General features: G+C 37.9%; 1 protein-coding gene across 1 annotated transcript in view; it reads right to left on the bottom strand.

The window, feature by feature from the left end:
• The window catches only part of LOC145678823 (synaptic vesicle glycoprotein 2B-like), a 90,753-nt gene that overhangs the window by 15,332 nt on the left and 53,438 nt on the right, over positions 1-21,983 (bottom strand). The window contains exons 7-8 of the mRNA XM_081749369.1: positions 19,586-19,758; positions 12,494-12,765 (exon numbers count right to left, since the gene is read on the bottom strand). Coding sequence (XP_081605495.1) covers positions 12,494-12,765; positions 19,586-19,758 — 445 coding nt within the window. The remainder of the gene's footprint in view (positions 1-12,493; positions 12,766-19,585; positions 19,759-21,983) is intronic.

The raw sequence follows: 21,983 nt of genomic DNA on the forward strand, positions 1-21,983 counted from the left end.
AATTTACAATAAGATCATTTTTTTATCAATACAAGTAAACTTTAACACTGTCTTTTGCAGTTAAAAGAAACAAAAATCTTACTTCCATACTGAAAGCAATTGGAAAACTTGATGTTTTGATTATGTTCAATTTCTCTATGTATACTTCATAAATTCTAAATGTTTCTAGTTTACACCTGACTGATATATGATTGTTTTAATAGAGAATAAAAGCTCGTGATTGACTGACTACCTGACCAACGCCAAGGCCAAACGAATTTATGCGGAAAATTTTAAATTTGACACGGCGTATGATTTGTCACGTAAACTAACACTAAGGAAAAATTTCCGGAAAATTGATGGAGAAAGGGGAAAATTATTACATTAATATATCTATAGAGAATTCCTGAAAGTTAGACATGAAATTTGGTATTTGTGTTGGTAATGAGTTTTGCATGGAACGATTCCTGTGCATGGAATGAGGCTGTTATAATACGGAATTGATGTGTTACGAAGAAATGTCACATGTCACTAGTGTTAGAAAGAAAGAATAGATGTCCTAAGTCGGAAGAAAGACCGGTGAGGGTTGCAATCATTATAATAAGATATCTATGTGTCGAAAGTCCTGAAGATTAGACACGTGAAACTTAGTGTTTGGACCACTCATTAAAACAAATTAAACAGAAGCTTTTACATTTATAGATGTTTTACCTAAAATGGAAGAAAAAGGAATGAGGCGGTTCCTTATTGTAAGATTTTTCACGTACGAGACATTCAAATTTAACCCGAGTTCTATATGAAAAGAATGAAAAACGCAATATATTGCCCACAGTATCATATAGGGACACTTCCTAGTTTCATAATAAATGGAATACCAAATTTCCAAAAATATACAATGCATTCATTATCGCATCTTTTTTGTGTGTTGTGGTGTGACATAAGAAACTATACAGAGGGTTGATTAATTCGTGTGTCAATTTCATTTGTTCACTGTACAAAAGTGGTAAGAGGTAAAGCCGTGCAATTTGGTGTAACTTTAAACGAAGGACATAAGTTTTGTTTCGCCATAGAAGCATGTCACTTGTACTAAATATTGAAGAGATATAGGGTCAAAGGTCAAATTTTGATTTTTTTTTTTCCTTATGGGATTGCAATGGTAAATTCTGAAAGAGCCTGAAAAAACGTAAATCGAAGTGATAACAAAGAAAAAGCTGTATGGTATGATTCTATGTCGCAAGCCGACCAAATATGCGTCAATCAAGTAGTCATGGTCAGAGGTCACTGTCAGATCAAGGTCACAGGTCACTTTGAGAACCCATTTGACATGGTGAGGTACGGACATTGCGTTGTTTTCAGAGTATTCAAATGGGTTCTCAAGATGACCTGTGACCTTGATCTGACCGTGACCTCTGACCTTGACACTTGATTGACGCATATTTGGTCGGCTTGCGACATAGAATCATACCATGCAGCTATTTCTTTATCACTTCGATTTATGTTTTTTCAGGCTCTTTCGGAATTTACCATTGCAGTCCCATAAGTAAAAAATCGAAATTTGACCTTTGACCCTATATCTCTTTAATTTGTAGTACAAGTGACATGCTTCTATGGCGAAACAAAACTTATGTTCTTTGTCTAAAGTTACACCAAATTGTACGGCTTTACCTGTTACCACTTTTGCACAGTGAACAAATGAAATTGACACACGAATTAATCAACACTCTGTATAGTTACCAACAATCGTTCTTTCAGGAAAAGTGTTCCGGGGGGGGGGGGGCACTGCTGGTACCATTTTATTTATTAATATAATATCGACGTATTATTTTCGTCTCATCCGGGGGGCACTCTCAGAACTCTGTGGGGGGAAGTGCCCCCCAAAAAACATGTCTAGAAGAAACATTGGTTACCATAACTATAACAAACTATTCGTGACAACAGTTTCGGGCTATAAATTTGAAATACTCATTATTTCTTTTTTTAATACCTTGTATACTAATTAAAAAAAGAAGTAAAAGTCTTATGTCTGTTGACTATGTTGCCCCCTCCCCTTTGCCAAACCTGAAATGACCTATTGCTCAAATATCAATATCGACGATTGAAAATTATAAGCACTTCTTTTCTCCTCACTCCAGTTGTGGATATAAAGTAATCTATAACACATTTTTAGTCAATTTTCGCGTCCTTCGATAAATCAATAAAATTGTTTGACACTTTCTGATGGGGAAACCACACCGTGGCAACACTAGCATAATTTCAGATTTTGCCAGGAGGGGGCACTATTGTCCACCGATATAGAAATTTCACATTTCCTACTAGTAAATTAGTGCCTTTAAAAAAAGGGTATGTTTTTCAAACTCAAAGTTACTAAGTTGCCTCTCTCCTGATCAAATGAAGCCCTTACAGGCCCGTATCCAGGGGGGTCTAGGGGGCGCCACCCCCTAAATTTTTGCTGCCTCCCCGTAAAATTTTCACGGTAGGCTTGCAAATGAACTATAATATGGTTGGATCGGGCCCCCCGTAACTTCAGCCCCTCCTACATTTTTTGGGCAGCGTCTAATTTGCTAAAAATTGTTGCTGGAACCTTCATCCTAGTACCGTCGGAAATTCGTATAATTCATTTACAAATCTGGAGAAACTTTGTTCAAAGGATAATGCGCATCACTCAAGTTCTAATCTCTTGACACTTTTTTACCAACCGAGAATAATTCGACAACCCTAGATAGAGCCATTTCTCTGAGTGTTATATCTTTGTATTGTTTGTCGAATATAAGAAAATCACCCTTGCAGTATTATACCAACAATTTTCATGTAAATTTAGCTATTAATTTAATATACGCTAGGTGGGGATATGGTTGTCAAGTACTTTTGAAACTATAAACCTTTAATTTACTATGAAATTTGTAAGTATTTCAGATTAGACTTCTTCTTGTTATTCTTAGGTAATGCGTATATGAGTTCAATATCGACTGACAAGTGAATGACATGTGAGTGTATCTTCCTAATAGCTTTGTTATTTTTGTCATTATATGAACAAATATTGTGTACGTACCTACGCTCAATTCCACATATTTTTTTAAGGAGAAATAACTTCTACTTAATAGTTTCTTTATACACGACGTTTGAGAATGGGCTCCTTCGTGGCTAAGCGGTTAGCGTAAGCGCCTTCGAAGTGGAAGTCCCGGGTTCGATTGCCGGCTGGAGCTCATGTGGTTTCGGATTCCACGTTAATCAGTAGGTCCCGTCTCATATAGCCTCACTGCTGAAAAGGACGTTAAACTCAAAATCGACTTAACGACGTTTGAGAAGAAAGTTTCAGGAGTGATGCTGTTACCAGGAAATATGAAGTTACTGAAGCATGTCTTAAGGAGAATTATTCAAAGTAGCCTCACATTTTCTCAATGCATGGATTTTTTTTCGTTCCACAAGGTCTCTAAAACAGGTTTTGAAGTCATTCTCTGGAATGCTGTTGCTATGTGCCGTCAACGATGTCTGGATACCCTGAACAGTCGTGAGATGCTGTTCTTTCAGTATGATAGTTTGAGTTTAGAGAATGGGAAATAGTCTACGGAAGCCAAACCAAGAGGAACAAGTAAGAGGCGTGAGCTTAGGGATCCAACACTTCCCTAAGAAGAGTATTAGAATTAATGCTGAGCGAGGACGGGTATTGCCATGCAAGAGAAGGAACCAGCTTAGGGATCCAACACTTCTCTAAGGACAGTATCAGAAGTAATGCTGAGCGAGGAGGGCATTGTCATCCAAGAGGAACCAGCTTAGGGATCCCACATTTCCCTAAGAACAGTGTCATAATTAATGCTGAGTGAGGACGGATATTGTCTTCCAAGAAAAACCAGCTTATGGATCTAACACTTCCCTAAGAGCAGTGTCAGAATTAATGCTGAGCGATGACGGATATTGTCTTCCAAGAAGAACCAGCTTATGGATCTAACACTTCCCTAAGAGCAGTGTCAGAATTAATGCTGAGCGATGACGGATATTGTCTTCCAAGAAGAACCACCTTATGGATCTAACACTGCCCTAAGAGCAGTGTCAGAATTAATGCTGAGCAAGGACGAATATCGTCATCCAAGAGGAACCAACTCAGAGATCCCATATTTCCCCAAGAACCGTGTCAAAATTAATGCTGAGAGAAGACGGGCATTGTCATGCAAAAGGAACCAGCTGCCGCGCTTAAACAGGTGTGGTCTTACACAATAAATTCGCTTCAGCAAGCGATCAAGAACATTGCAATAGAGGCGGTCTTACTGCAGAAGGTCGCGATCACGCTCCACATTATCTTCTGAACGACTGGTTAACGGGTGTCCACTTCTGAGGTAAACATAAACGTTTTCATGTCCATCCTAAAAATTGAGAGTACCATTCAAATACAAGATCACGAGATGGGACTTTCTCGCGGAAAACAGTTATGATCATCTCCTAAGTCTCTGTTGATGATTTCCCTTAGAGCAAAACTTAATGTCTTCCCTTTATTCTATCTTTTCATGTCTCGCATGTCAAGGAACGCAAAACTCAAATCAAATCAAACAAAATCCTTTGATGTCCCGCAAAAGCATATCAAATTTCTATCGGTAATTACCAAGGGCGCCGATTTCTCTGTAAATTTGGGGGGCCCATTCAAATGTAGAAGGCATATATATGAAGATTTTAAGGCAAATTGCACTCAAATTATGCCAAATATTGTATACTCATAAACACAATAGGGCCCACATGAGCTTTGGGGGGCCCTTGCCCCCAGGATTGGCGCCCCTGGTAATTACATAGTTGCAGCATCAATCCTACAACTTTACTGTGAAATCTCTTGGCGAAAAGTGCTTAGGAAACAGACACTAGCCAAAAGTGTTTGTTTTATACACCGTGTATTTGTATCAAGTTGTATAAGATGCTGTTCAGACAGTTAATTTGGTCCGAGCACCGGTTTGCGGCAACTAAATATGAGACTTTTAGGGCCTACTTCCTTACAGCTGTATTCTCTATATCCCTCGCATGAATTTATTACAATTTATTTCAACTATATTTTCTTATCTAGTGGGGTCTTATGAGTACGGCTAATAAATAAGGTTAGAGGTCGGTTTATACTATCAACGAGCTAGGCTGTAAGTAAGAGTTCTAATTTGAAAATTAGGCACTAAAATATCTAACTATTTCAAAGAACAGACGAAAAAGAAATATCAACTAGATTTAGTACAGCTTTCATTGGGACATCTGTGATCTTTTTAATTTTCTATTGAAATGAGTGAACATATTTTCTGAGTAATATGTTAGAACTTTTCTTTTAGCTGCATTAGCACGAAAATAATATGCTTTTTTTTTTTCTTTTTTACAAAAAATCTAAAATTTTAACTGTTAAAATTTAAGGCGTTGCTAAACTTTGCTGTCATACAAAAATAAGTAGAAATATTTCGAATGCAGGATCCAAGGCGAGGGGACGATCGGGGCAATCGCCTCTCCAGAAGAGGAAACTTTCTTATTTTATATATAAATAAAACCCATCCCAGAGTTTGACGCTCTTAAAAGTAGCTCTAAGTAACAGTATGACAACCCCCCCCCCAAGAAGTCGGTCCTTGATCCACCCCTGGTATCACGTGTAGACCTCGTGAAGGAGTTTGGTTTGTATACTATGCTATTTTCTAAATTATTATTGAAACCGGAAATGACGGTAGATTTCTGGTTTCAGTGGAGGCGGAATTCATTCTTGCGACGTTTAATCCATCGCAGAAAACAGCTTGTTCCTTGTACCGCTTTTAGTCTATAGCAATTACATTAAAATCAAAAGTGGGTAATTTCTACCACTTCCGATTTGAATAGAGGTTAATAAAATAGATGGAATCTATTTTTAGATGGCAGAATTGATTCCAAAAACACAATTTCTCGCTATCTCATCGTTGTTATGAAGATGAATATTGAAACAGGAAGTTGTAGTGGATTCTATCACTTCCGGTTTTATTAGAAAGTTAAGGGTGGATATATATATATATATATATATATATATATATATATATATATATATATATCAGTGATGCCCACCCCCCTCATGTCCATGACGCACCCCCCTCAATTGCCTATCCGTAGGTGTTCTTCCATGAAAAAAATCTTTTCGATTAATGTTTACACCCTCTCAAACATATTTATATACATTTTAACCCCCCTAAATATTTGAATGACGCAGTTTGCGTCATAGCCCCCCCTTGTGGGCACCCCTGTATATATATATATATATATATATATATATATATATATATATTTGTACTAGGAGCGGAAAATATGTTGATTTGTTGAATTAAGTTTAACGTCTCGTTGAGCAGCGAGGCTATGTGAGACATGAACTACGGATTAACGTGGAACCCGAACCATATAAGGTTCCGATGAGAATTGACCCCGGGTTCGTGGCCGCGGTAACTCTGGTAGAGCGTTCACCTCTGGTGCATGGGGTCTTTGGTTCGATCCCAGCTCGCGCCAAGTGAACTTTGTGCGCGGGTTTTCTCGGGGATCTTCCGTTTTTTTCCCATTCTCTTCATTCCACTATTTCATTCATTTCTCATCATCACCATCTTCTTTGGCCTAGCCGGCATATTCGTGGGACGTAAAACTGAAAGATTTCATTTCATTTTCATTGTTTGAACCTGGGTCTCCTACGCCAAAGGCGCGTACGCTAACCTTTTAACCACGAAGGAGCTCTAATTGTTGATTTGTCTACTTTGTATTACCTTCTACAACGAACTCGATTTCTAACTTTTGTTATTCAACATCAGGCATGTCAAACCTTTTAGCCACGAAGACGCTCTAATTGTTGATTTGCCTACTTTGTAATCACCTTCTACAACGAATTCGATTTGTAACTTTTGTTCCTTAACATCAGGCATGTCAAACCTTTTAGCCACGAAGACGCTCTAATTGTTGATTTGCCTACTTTATAATCACCTTCTACAACGAATTCGATTTGTAACTTTTGTTCCTTAACATCAGGCATGTCAAACCTTTTAGCCACGAAGACGCTCTAATTGTTGATTTGCCTACTTTGTAATCACCTTCTACAACGAATTCGATTTGTAACTTTTGTTCCTTAACATCAGGCATGTCAAACCTTTTAGCCACGAAGACGCTCTAATTGTTGATTTGCCTACTTTGTAATCACCTTCTACAACGAATTCGATTTGTAACTTTTGTTCCTTAACATCAGGCATGTCAAACCTTTTAGCCACGAAGACGCTCTAATTGTTGATTTGCCTACTTTGTAATCACCTTCTACAACGAATTCGATTTGTAACTTTTGTTCCTTAACATCAGGCATGTCAAACCTTTTAGCCACGAAGACGCTCTAATTGTTGATTTGCCTACTTTGTAATCACCTTCTACAACGAATTCGATTTGTAACTTTTGTTCCTTAACATCAGGCATGTCAAACCTTTTAGCCACGAAGACGCTCTAATTGTTGATTTGCCTACTTTGTATCACCTTCTACAACGAATTCGATTTGTAACTTTTGTTCCTTAACATCAGGCATGTCAAACCTTTTAGCCACGAAGACGCTCTAATTGTTGATTTGCCTACTTTGTAATCACCTTCTACAACGAATTCGATTTGTAACTTTTGTTCCTTAACATCAGGCATGTCAAACCTTTTAGCCACGAAGACGCTCTAATTGTTGATTTGCCTACTTTGTAATCACCTTCTACAACGAATTCGATTTGTAACTTTTGTTCCTTATCATCAGGCATGTCAAACCTTTTAGCCACGAAGACGCTCTAATTGTTGATTTGCCTACTTTGTAATCACCTTCTACAACGAATTCGATTTGTAACTTTTGTTCCTTAACATCAGGCATGTCAAACCTTTTAGCCACGAAGACGCTCTAATTGTTGATTTGCCTACTTTGTAATCACCTTCTACAACGAATTCGATTTGTAACTTTTGTTCCTTAACATCAGGCATGTCAAACCTTTTAGCCACGAAGACGCTCTAATTGTTGATTTGCCTACTTTGTAATCACCTTCTACAACGAATTCGATTTGTAACTTTTGTTCCTTAACATCAGGCATGTCAAACCTTTTAGCCACGAAGACGCTCTAATTGTTGATTTGCCTACTTTGTAATCACCTTCTACAACGAATTCGATTTGTAACTTTTGTTCCTTAACATCAGGCATGTCAAACCTTTTAGCCACGAAGACGCTCTAATTGTTGATTTGCCTACTTTGTAATCACCTTCTACAACGAATTCGATTTGTAACTTTTGTTCCTTAACATCAGGCATGTCAAACCTTTTAGCCACGAAGACGCTCTAATTGTTGATTTGCCTACTTTGTAATCACCTTCTACAACGAATTCGATTTGTAACTTTTGTTCCTTAACATCAGGCATGTCAAACCTTTTAGCCACGAAGACGCTCTAATTGTTGATTTGCCTACTTTGTAATCACCTTCTACAACGAATTCGATTTGTAACTTTTGTTCCTTAACATCAGGCATGTCAAACCTTTTAGCCACGAAGACGCTCTAATTGTTGATTTGCCTACTTTGTAATCACCTTCTACAACGAATTCGATTTGTAACTTTTGTTCCTTAACATCAGGCATGTCAAACCTTTTAGCCACGAAGACGCTCTAATTGTTGATTTGCCTACTTTGTAATCACCTTCTACAACGAATTCGATTTGTAACTTTTGTTCCTTAACATCAGGCATGTCAAACCTTTTAGCCACGAAGACGCTCTAATTGTTGATTTGCCTACTTTGTAATCACCTTCTACAACGAATTCGATTTGTAACTTTTGTTCCTTAACATCAGGCATGTCAAACCTTTTAGCCACGAAGACGCTCTAATTGTTGATTTGCCTACTTTGTAATCACCTTCTACAACGAATTCGATTTGTAACTTTTGTTCCTTAACATCAGGCATGTCAAACCTTTTAGCCACGAAGACGCTCTAATTGTTGATTTGCCTACTTTGTAATCACCTTCTACAACGAATTCGATTTGTAACTTTTGTTCCTTAACATCAGGCATGTCAAACCTTTTAGCCACGAAGACGCTCTAATTGTTGATTTGCCTACTTTGTAATCACCTTCTACAACGAATTCGATTTGTAGCTTTTGTTCCTTAACATCAGGCATGTCAAACCTTTTAGCCACGAAAAAATTCTAATTGTTGATTTGTCTACTTTGTATCACCTTCTACAACGAACTCGATTTCTAACTTTTATTCCTCAACATCAGGCATGTCAAACCTTTTAGCCACGAAGGAGTTCTAATTGTTGGTTTGTCTACTTTGTATCACCTTCTACAACGAACTCGATTATTAACTTTTGTTCCTCAACATCATGAATGTCAAACCTTTTAGCCACGAAGGAGTTCTAATTGTTGGTTTGTCTACTTTGTATCACCTTCTACAACGAACTCGATTATTAACTTTTGTTCCTCAACATCATGAATGTCAAACCTTTTAGCCACGAAGACGCTCTAATTGTTGATTTGCCTACTTTGTATCACCTTCTACAACGAATTCGATTTGTAACTTTGGTTCCTTAACATCAGGCATGTCAAACTCAGTATTTCAAAGTAGACCGAATAATTATTGCAAGCCAGAAGCGAAAAAAGAATATAATACAAGGTGTGATCTAAAAGTACGGTGAATGTACAGTAGTTGCACAGTACCATACCATCTACGACGTTGTATCCATTTCTACTAGTAAGCCCGGTAGCCTAAATCTTTGAGACAATCATTGTCGAGCTTGAACGAGCTGTGACATGTAAGTTGACTTCCAGAGGCAGAAGAGTGAGAACGTGCTAAGAGTGTCTGTGGCGCACTAATTAGGTTTTGTTCTAAACTGCAAAAAGTGCCAAAGAAGCTTACGAAATTTGTAAGTCAGTGTATGATGATGGAGCGATGGCACTGAAGGCTGTTTACAAGTGGTATGAGCAATTCGAAAGCAGTAAGGAGTCGGTTGAAAACGATCGAGACGTCTTTGGACGTCAAAAACAGATTAAAACATGCAAAAAAGTGCCACAAATGATTTGTTCAAACAGCCGAGTGACTATTTGAGAGCTTTGCGAAGAACTATACATCTCGTATGTGTCAGTGAAAAGTATTTTATCCGGCGACTAAATAGGCAAATAGTTTCCTTCTTCACCACGAAAACACTTCGCATCATCGCACCAAGACACTTCAGAAGGACTCTGCATATGGCCCTATAAATCTAACGAAAAATAAATATCCAAAGATCGAACATACAGGCCTACCACTCAATACTGTTTTTGAGCTGAACAATATCATATTCGTGAATGTAAAAAGCTCATTTGTAATTTTCGAAGAAAAAACGGGGGGGGGGGAGGGGGCAACCAATTAATTTGCAAATAAAAAGAAAAATTCTGTATTAGAACCATGGCATTTACTGAGGTGAAACATATCCTTTTATAGATCTCTTCGTTATTATAGTAGCAAGACGGTGGTGCATGGTGAATGAAATATAACCTAAAATTATTATTTTCTTAAATTTTAAATGCTGTTTAACTAAAATATTGTTCAAATACAAGATATATCGGGTGTTTAAAAAGTACTGAGACTTTTGCCCAAGAGATGACGTTAGTGTCTCAAAACTCAAGGCATATGAGTAGTAGCGAATCCAATAAATAGTGCCATCTGACAGCAAAAAGTATAGACTAAATATCTTAAAGAGGTTAACCGGAAAATCGTGGGGCTTGAAACCTACTACAGTATTGAATACCTATAAAGCTTTTCTACGATCGACTCTAACATATGGCCACACTGCATGGATTGCTGCTACACGCTTCTTCTACGAAAAGCTATTAATCTTAGAAAGACATGCACTACGTATTGCATTTCGAATTAAGTTACCTAGCCCAACAGCAGAGTTATACAACCGCATTGAGTTTCCATCTCTACAGTTTCATCTTGAAAAGTTATGTCTCACCTACATACACAATCGTTATGAAGCACACCATCCTCTACTTCTGACTACTATGCATCATATGGCACTTCACCCATCACCATTTCGATATTCCCATCCACCGCTATCAGTCCTATATACTCTGTACTCCTACAAGCTTCCTCCTGATGCCCTAGATCTGGAATTACTCACAGATTATCAAGTTTATGACCATCTTCCGCTCATCTTTCCATCCTATGTTGCACAATAAATCTATCCACAACTAACATGGGCTCCCATTGTCTTAATCAATGCCTAGAGTAGCCCCTAGGCAAGAAGATAACTTCATCCGTCAACTAACCTCATCCGTTCTCTATGTTCAGACTTAACGTTCATGTACATCATGTAATTGCTTTGTCAGTTACCCTGCCTGATGTTAAGGGCCACAAACGTCCTTAAGTCTTTGTTAATTATAAGCCACATCTATTATTTCCATACTTCAGTTCCCTAAGAGAGGGCATAACCCTCTAACAGGGTTCTAGTCACAAAAAAAAGAGAAAAAAAGTTGAAGCTTCAATAAGGAAGGAATTATACAAAGCTTCAGTTCTGTATTCCTATTGCTACCTTATGTAAATAATTTTTTGCTGGTTGCTAGTAAATATACCTGTAAAACCAAAACCAAACAATTTGGCGTGATAGCCCATTGTGAGCCCCAGTCGCTCGAACGCCATCTGTTAGCGATCGGTTGAACTACGTTCAGAGTAGCGTCTAACACGTGGTCAGCGCACTGTGTCGCCCTATCTCTAACAGAGATATCAGAAGCTTTCTAGACCTATAGTGGCCTATTCATGCCGGGTTGACGCCGAAAATTGAGAAGTGACAGACGGGAATCGAACCCGAAGACCACGCGGACGTGAGTACAATACTCTAACCGCTACAAAGACCTACAATTTAGAACCTGTGCTCGAATTTTCAGCCCCCTGCCAAGTGAACTTTGTGGTGGACAAACACCGTGTGCGTGGGTTTTCTCGGGGTTCTCCCGTTTCCTCCCACTTTCTTCATTCCACCATTTCATTCATTACTCATCATCGCCGTCTCCTTTAGCCTAACTGGCATAACAGTGGGACGTAAAACTCAAATATTTCCTTTTTTTTCGAATTTTCAGCATTTCAGTTCTTATGAACGTTATTTGTCCCTTATGAGGCCTCCTCCCGGCGAAATTAAAATACCTCTAATTTTACAGTAATTATCTGATATCTTCAAATAGATAAAAGATAATTGAAACGTGGAACAAGAGCGCCCTAGACAATATTATTTTGCGTGAGGTACCGCTATCACAAGTCACCTAGTGGCTTTCCGTTTTCAGCCGTTTAGAAACGCGAAAAGAAATGCCGAGTTTCAAAATGGCTCTAAATCGAAAGTAGATAAGTGAGTGGTGATAATGGTATCTCATGTAAAATGATATTGTCTAGGGAGCTCTTGTTCCATATTCGATTATCTTTTATCTTTCACATAATTACTATAAAATTAGCGGTATTTTAATTTCGCCGGGATGAGACCTCTTTAAGTATTTCACAAAATTCAGACCACGGATACTGCTTAAAAGTAATATACTTACTGACACATGGCTTTCTGCCTATTTTGTTAACAAAAAACCCTGTCAAAATGCTTCCTGGAATGTTGGACAGTCCAATGATCAATGTGTTAAGAAATACTCTGCTTTCAATTGTATCATCACATATAACGGGTTCCAGTGACGTAGCATTGTCAATCTGTTCTTTTCCAAGCATTGCAACTTCACAGACACTGGCTGTTTTGTTTGGATATAATTGATAGAAATCTTCAAATCGGTTAAATAACTCTGGAAACCACAGTCCAAATCCAAAATATCTGGAAAATATAACAGCTTTCATTTAAATTATATGCAAATATAGGATTTTCTCAAGCGATACACACCCTAATTATACAAAGTTTACCAGTTTTAACATTCTTTTTTGCAGTTTAACGCAACTAGATTTCGGTTGTTTGGTTTCAGAGTTGTGTAATAGGTATGCACAGTGGCGTATTTACGATTTTGTTTCGGGGGGGGCTTTGTTAACTTTCGGGGGGGGCTTTGCCTGAAAATGTGAAAATTCTGCAAGATATTTCATATACTTTACTATAGTAAGTAAGATTTCGGGGCGGCTTGAGCTCGGAAGCCCCCTAAATACGCCACTGGGTATGCATGTGATAAAACAAGCAAACAATATAATGTAAACTCATTTTATAAATTTTGATTATCTAAAAAAACAGTGAGGTTTTCTCTTATTTATGGATACGTAAAATTTTACTAGTGTACGCGGCTGGTTTACGAGGGTGTCCACCACGCTAAGAACAATACGTTACAATCTGCTAATTAAATGCACTTTTTTTTACATATACAGTAAACAAATCAATCAGGATTCTGTTATAGAAAAATGAAAACTATCAATAATTACCGGCAAGGAACGACTATCTTTTAGTGCCATCTCGAAAGCTTACGATCGGGGTTTACAGTCAAAGCTGTCAATTAGTCTAGTTCGATGTTTTATTGAATTGAATTGAATCGTTATTCAAGTGAACGAGGTTCAGCATATTGCTGTTCTACCCTAACCCTTGCTAAAGAAATATATTCAGCTATACAAATTTGAAAAAGATACGGCTGGTCTTTACTTTGGCCATTTCATTCATTCTTTTCGATTCCTCGACTCAGTGATTTGTCCTTTCGATTCCGCACAATTTTATAAAAATGGGTCAAAACTTCCCTAACCTTAAGCTAACCCGTTCCTACCCCTACCCAACTTATCTGTATCTGACACTACTCTAGAGCTCCTTCGTGTTAAGCGGTTAGCGTAGGCGCCTTTAGCGTGGGGGACCCGGGTTCGATTCCCAGTGGGAGTTCATGTGGTTCGGACTCCACGTTAATTAGTAGGTCCACGTCTCATATAGCCTCCCTGCTGCAAGGGACGTTAAACTCAAAATCACTCATCACTAAGTGACTCTACTCTACCTAACTCTACTGCACTATACCCTTTTATACTAGCGGTCCTACTTATCAATGCGCAGCTGGAGCCGAAAGAACAAATCACTGAATCGGAAGAATCGAAAAAATGAATGAAATGGCTAAAGTAAAGACTTGCCAAAAATATAATAAATTGAATACAAAATAAATAAATAAATAAATAAATAAATAAAACATACAAATGCAAACATGAAAACGAACACAAAACGATGTATACCACAGAGACAAAATAAGGTATGCTTGTCGTTGACAATATACGCGAGAAGGGGGTTATGAAATATTTGTACAATGCATGATTATTTAATAATAAAAAATGGATGTAGCAAGTCAAGTCTGATTTCATTTACGCGGTTGAAGTGATAGAATACAATACATGGGCACCTGAACTTAAATTTTGTTGGCTGAGTAAATACATTTTTAACATTTTTCTTGAAGGAATTAAATGTTTTAGTTTCTTTTATTACATTTGGTAGAGCATTCCACGAATTTGGGGCTAATACTGAAAATGACGCAGTGGTTTGGTTGAGTTTGTAGTGTGGAATATCTATATTAAGCAAAAATGTATATTAATGTGTATATATACACGTGTGTGTGTGTGTGTGTGTGTGTGTATTATTACACAAATGTGTTTTAAAGGGTATCTCAATTATATTAAGTATGTTATCTATGTTGGGAAAAATTAAAAATTAAGAGTTCATCATAATCATTGTCTATAACTCCATTCATCTTTGTCATAATGAAAAGTTCGATGCGAACACTTCAATATCACTTATTATTAGGTCAATGCAAACAAAATGTCCACTTTGACGTTCCATGGGAAAAATCAGCTCGGTCAGACAGGCATTTTCGCCGAACCCAAGCGTTTCTATATTCGCGCGCTACCCTAGTTAGGTGTTTTAAATTGGTCATGTAAAATGTACAGAAAAATTTGGCCGAGTCTTTAATTTGCCCATTTGATGCCGAGAACAGAACCCAATCAACCTCTGCGGGGCTTCTACCCCGTTCCTACATCTACTCCTGTTACTACTTTTACTATTATTATTATTATTATTACTAATAATACTATTACTAGTGCTACTACTACTATTTATACTATGGATCCGTATGGTAAAACTGCATACTTATTTTAATGAAAAAGTGTTTTGAAAATGTTTAAGAAACAAAAAGAAACTTTTCTAGGGCCGGGTTTGAACCCACGCCGAAAACGACTTTCATTACCAGGCCGCTCGGTAAATCACTTTTTTGAGTATTGTTTTCAATCTTATTTTAATGAAAAAAGTGTTATGAAAATTAAAAAAAAAAAACTTTTCATTAGACTGGGTTCGAACTCACGCCAAAAGTGACTTCCATTACTAGCACGCTCGGCTACAAGGGCCGACAACAGGTAGCGTTTGCTTTCTACAATTTATATGTCATGACGCTTGATTTCCTATCTGTATCGGCCAATAAGATCAAAGGATATTTGAAACGCTTGGGATCTGCAAATATGCGCCCCGGACTAAGATAATGTGTTTTACGCCAGAAACTCTGCACTCGAACAGGAAACAGACTGAGGGTTGAGAGACAGTGGGTTGTTCAATAGATTCATAGACAAAGTTCACTTATGGAGAACATAAAATCTGAGTGATTTTTCTGTTTAAGAATTCAAACTGGCACATTTTGCACACCAAGCCACAAGAAATATTAAAAGCATATTTGGATCAGGAATTGGTTTGTCAAATTTTGTTCTGATGACACGGCATTTGGTATAAAGCCCATGGGCATCGACCACCCTAATATTCGGATGAGATCTTCAGGACGGCATGGAAGCGAATCATGGGAAGAGTACTGGAACCATTGGAAAACCAGTTAAGCATACACCTCACCACATTCATTCGGTGGTTACGTGCAGCTGCTAAGCCTAAAAAAAGTTAGACTCATAGGTGTCACATGAGTTGACACTGACCAACAAAAATGGTCCGAAAGTGTTCAGTTCTCTGAGTGTAAAGAATAATTGAAGCCTTCTGCGACCAATTGTCACTTTTGATGAAAATTGCATCTGTTATGACAATCGTAAAGGGTCAGTACAAGAGTTGAATCAATGTCAATCCCAGGACTGTTTCCCGAATCATGTCTCCAACCACAGAATATGTTCCTCCTGATATGGTGGTTTATGGTGAGAGTAATGCAACATGTCTTTCTCAGGCGAAGTGAAAGTATCAATGCAAATCGTTACACTGCGGAACACCATGAAATGCACCGCCAAACTTGTTCGCAAGTATCTACCAATGGCCAACCGAAAGAGTTTCTTCTTGTTTGATGACAATGCTCGGCTACAAGTCGCGTAAACAAAGGTGAAGTATCTGCATGAGTTACAATGTGGAACCTTCCTCGCCCACTGTATATCTCTCCCACTGACCAACTGCGCCGACTTCCCAAGATTTTTATGGGCGCATATCAATGGTGGGAAGTGTTAGCCTATATGTTTTCAGGGAAGTCTCGGTATCTAATTGATTTATTTTTGGTTAAAATATTTTATGAACACTGTCATAAAGGCTGTGTTGTGATAAAGTAAAATATACCGGTACTATAAACATAAGTTGGAGCTGCCCTAGCTCAGTCAGTAACACGGCTGATTTTAAGCGCAAGAGAAACGGATTCAAATCCAGGTCCAAACTAAAAATATTGTGGGAGCCGGAGCCCCCGGAGCACCAACGTAGTCGGCGCGCATGCCATTGACTACTACTTCTTTCAACATTTCAACCACTTCTTCGAATAGGAACCCTTCTCTCATGATCAGGCGGTAGGGCCGTGCGGTTGAACACTTCTTCGGGTGGGAAGACTCCAGACGTCTTTGTCATGTAATAATAATCGTTCACTGAGCAATGACAAAATAGTGTGCTTGCAGATGGCGGCTATTTCGATTTATCTCGAATTATAGCGTTCATATTTCTGGCCTTTGAAAATGACACATCTAGACCGGATTTTTCGGTAGCATATTAGTTAGACGATTTGTCAGCATTAATTTTCAAGTTTATAAAAACCATTCATTTTTGGATCAAAAGATCCAATATATTCCACTCAAAAATTTTTCTTCTACACCTTATATTTGGAGAAGTACATATAATGTAGCTAAACCAAAGCTATACGAAAACTCGATTTAGGGGCCGTTCAAAAATGTTAGGGTCTCTGATCCAAGATCCAATATATTTCAATCAAAAATTTTCTTGTACGCCTTTAAAAACATCGATTTAGGGGCCACAAACTAATTTCAATTTTGCGGCGCTTGATCCAAAAAGTATAATTATTGGCCAAGATCGCAATCTTTTGATCCATTTTTTTTAGATCATTCCTAAAATTCTTGTTTTCGATTTACTCGAGGTCTACACATGACGACTTAACCCCCACCAAATCGCTTTGTTCAACGCAATGACATATGTTGATTGGTACATATATGTGTCATCTTTGGACGTTATATTCTAATAATATTGTTCAATTTCACAATGAAATTTCATTGTTATTATTTTTAATAATTTACATAAATTATTAAATAGAAATTTACTTATGGGAATATAAGCAGGGGGTAAAAGTGAGAGGAAACGTAGGGGAGCGCCGTTCCCCCACTTCCAATCTGTGGCTCCCCTTCACTTCCTAAAAATTACAATGGGTAAAGATAGGCACGGGAGACGGCGTGACGTCATGCGTCCCAGTACCTTTTCAGATCCACGTTTGCTCTTGAACAGAAGTTTGATATGTATCCGATAGGTTTGAACACACATGTGGTTGTAGATTAAATTGATTGATTAAAGTTAAACATCTCTTAGCAGCATCTGGAATAGGGATGGATAAAATTTTCCGGAATAGGAATTTTTACTTTCCGAATTTTGGGAAAAATCCGCAATTCGGAAAAAATCGAGATTTTTCCGTGATAGGAATTTTCTAACTTCCGGAATTTTTCCGAGATAGGGATTTTCTAAATTCCGGAATTTTTCCGAATCCCGGATTTTTCTGATTTACTTTCCGGATTCCGGAAAGTAAAAATTTCCGGAATTGGCCTTTCCTAATATGGAGTACTTGAAACGGAAACTAAAGCTTAAATTAATATTGAAGCAACTCGGATATGTTTATTCGAGTCTTATTGTTATACTACGAAAATTCAAAACAAAATAATGCTGTTTCGGAAACAACACGAGAGTCGAGAGAAGAAGTACGATATTAAATTCGAGATTGAGGTGAAACACTTTACGAGTCTTGTAGGCAACACTACTACACCCAAAGTCTTAGATCAAGCACTATTTTAGTGTTAAATGGTTCATAGCATACAACTTTAAAGGAACAAAATGAAGAGTATTTAAAGATACGTAAATCATTAATCAATATATCAAATAATAAATATTATTTACATGTTGTTATATCACACCTTTCGTATACCTCTCGTGACGGGAAAATTTCTTATAATTCTTATATGAAGTTAATTTTTTTAAAAAAAGGCTCAAATATTGTACATAAGTTTACTAAAGGGACGACAAATTTTCGAAACAAGGCGAGAAAAGCTTTTCGTAAATCGGGACGAGACGAGACGAGACGAGACGAGACGAGAACGTTATTTCTCATTAGGAAAAACGTTATTAAGGCAATTCCAGTGCAGCAATGTTACCCAACTACTGTGGGACATTACAATGAGAATTTTCGCACATCAGGAAATAAGGAAGGAAACATTTTCAAATGTGTTTCTTAACTTTTATTCACTTCTACGTTACTTATTGCTTTAATTTCTCTTTTCAATTCAATTTTGCAGTTTAGCCTCCTGTTCAGCACCTATGCTATATGAGACGGGACTTCTAAGCGCGGCTTCCGTAAAACGTTGTTTAGCAATATTATAAAATCCCACATGCTCTGAACGGAGATTGTATCTGCGACTCCCAGTTCCAAAAGTGAAAACACTAGAAACGGCACATGAGCTCTTTCATGGCTAAGCGGTTAGCGCACGCGTCTATGGCGTGGGGGACCCGGGTTCGATTCCCGGCGGGAGCTCATGTGGTTCGGATTCCACGTTAATCAGTAGGTCCACGTCTCATATAGCCTCGCTGCTGAACGGGACGTTAAACTCAAAATTAACTCAACTACGAGCATCACCGCTTCCTTTGATTCCTTTGTGTACTGACACCGATTTTTGAACACGTTATTTTGCGGACTACTGTTGCGAACCATACCCTACTGAAAAGTACATATAATTATATGTATTTACATAAGTTGCAAGGGGGCACTGTAGCTCATTGGAAGAGCACTTACGTCTGGTGCGTAAGGTCCCTGGTTCGATCCAAGGCCAAGTAAGTTTGTGGTGAACGTCCTGTCCGTGGGTTTTTTCGGGGTACTCCCGTTTCCTCCTACATGCTCATTCGACCAATTCTTTCATCATCGTTCACTTGCTTTAATCATCATGTCCCTTAACTTAAAGGGCATAATCGTGGGACGTTAAATTGAAATATTTCCCTTTTTTTTTAACGTAAGCTTCAATACTCATATAAAGAAAACATTGTGACATGAAAACAGAGGTCGATGGGGAAATTTTGCAATTAGATCTGGATTTAGGAACGAATTATCCTCCAGAAACAGTTTTTTTTTTTTTTTTTTTAAATCTTGTGAGAGAACAAATGTATACTACTGGTATTAGAATAGTATGGTACTTACCCAAATTGTAAAGAAAAGTATGTAGCGAAACTGACTAAAGTATAATGCAGCAACGGAGGAACAAACAATACTTTGTTTTGGTGCCAAAATAATTGTAATACTTTTCTAAAAGAGTGTTTTGTTTCTGGCTCCTTCCGAAATTCAATAGGCCTTTCAGATAGCAAACGTTTCACCTGAAACGTAATAATAAAACAATAACTTTCAAGAGATCAAACATAATTCAATCAAAGTTTTTCTGGCGCCTTATATCTGGAGAACTACGTATAGTGTAGCCAAACCCAAACTATCACTGAACTCACGTCAGTGTGATGTGCTTATTGGATCAATCCTAAAATTCTTGTTTTCGATTTTCTCGAGATCTACGCATGAGGGTTTAGCAACCACCAAATGATTTTGTTCAACTCAATGATATGTTATCATTAAATAAAATGTTATTATTAAATGTTATTAAATATATTTAATGTTATTATTAAGTAAAATGTTTCATAATACTTATTCAGAATATTCTAAATTAATACATTTTCAACTGGTCCATGATTGACGTAGGAGTATTGGCAAAGGAAAGAGCCTTCACAATACGATGAAACATCGTAACAGAACTAGCGTGGCCCACAAATTACGGGCAAATGTTGCATGACCGGTCAGTCTAGTATTTTGTTGCTAGCGCAACTAACGCTTTTCGCCCTCTTCGTAAGGAATTCTAGTCAATAGCTCAGACTTTATTGCCGGGGAACGTTGGTATCTGTCTGCTTGCCTGTTGCTGTTGTGATATTTCCTCTTACTTTGAAGGTTCTGTATAATAATGTGGAAATTATACTCCAATGATGATAACAATAATAATAATCATTACTTTAATCAAGAAACATAAAAATAGGGACATGCGCAGGTAGTGTTAATGAATCCGAGTATTATAGGGAGCTAGCTTTAATGCGAGGCTGAGGAATGCAGAGTTGATTGGCAGGTTCCCCACCCCGTCGCCAAGAAACGGTCACTCGACGGTCCTGGGCGGGGTTGCCAGTGCGTTGTCAAAAAATTCAGCTAATACTCACTTAATTCAAAGAGTTTATGCAATTATGCAATCCCTACCGAAGATCCCTGTATACGTGGACACACGCAAATTAGGCTGTGATAACAAATGCTTCAGTTTTTTCTCCCTCACTTCTTCGTCGCATTGCACTATGGCCTTCCTTATTACTTCTCTAGCTTCGCTGTGTATAGTTTGCCCTCCCTTACGCTTTGAAGCCATTGTCAAATGAATAATAAGCAACAAAACCGCAACCACAACAGCACACAACAAATAACCATCTCACACTAACTCTTCAGAATGACATTCATGTGACAAATTTTTAACCCTGGCAACGCTGACATATAAAAGGAGGGCAAGGGAGTATTGCAAGAGTATTGTTGAAATTTTTCCCCCTTTACCTCAGCCCCCGCTGGTAAACAAGCTAGCTCCCTATAATAGCATGTCTGTAAGATAAGTTAGGAGAATGGAATGAAGAAGTTTAAGCTGTTCATGGATCCATCAATAGTATGTCTGCAAGGTAAGCTAGGAGAATGAAATCGATGAATCATTCAATCAACCAATGAGTACCAAACTTGTAATAAATTTTCACAATGACAACACAGTGTTCTGTCATGAGCTGCTCCATTCCTACCCATACAGAAAATAGATTACGATCATGCTCTATTAGGCGCTCCGTGACTACTAACCATAAATAAGGATAACAGGTTAAAATCGTGTAACGTTCAGTGCTACCAACTTACTAAAACAAAAATGGTGGGCATTTGAAAAGTTTCGTTCTTTATGAGAAACCCTTTTCATATCCGCCAACAATATGGAAGTAAATACATAAAACGTTATATGTTAACTTATCTTCCAGCAAGGGCGCCCATCAGGGGGCCAAGGTGGGGCGCTCGTCTCCCCTAGAGGAAATTGTACTTCAGAATATCGAAAATCCAATAGAATTTTTACATTAGTTACAGTAAAATTTGAAACAATTTTTGAAAAGTCGCTTATACTTGCCCTCCTTGGAAACCACAACATGGGCGCTCTTGTCTTCAAGTCACATTTTCATTCCTAGTGTGATATTGATAACACTTGTGTCCAGCCAGCACAATTCACGGAACATCGCTCGTTGAATATGTTATTCTTGATGGCATTGTGTTCTCTTCCCCCCTTACATCAAATGAATTTTCATCTCCGATGTTCAGTATTTACTGTCATTTATAACTAGCGGGGTAATGAAATATTTTGTCTTGGTTGATGGTGTTTTTTTTTTTAATGTAAAATCAGACAGTTAATGCGAAAATTGTATGACACAATGAAGCATCACTGCAATGGATTTTGTGTGCTTCTTGTATATATAAAAAATATACCACGAGCGCACAAAGCCAC

This window comes from Thermobia domestica, chromosome 2, assembly GCF_964235325.1.
Source record: "Thermobia domestica chromosome 2, izTheDome1.hap1.1, whole genome shotgun sequence".
Lineage (NCBI taxonomy): Eukaryota > Metazoa > Arthropoda > Insecta > Zygentoma > Lepismatidae > Thermobia > Thermobia domestica.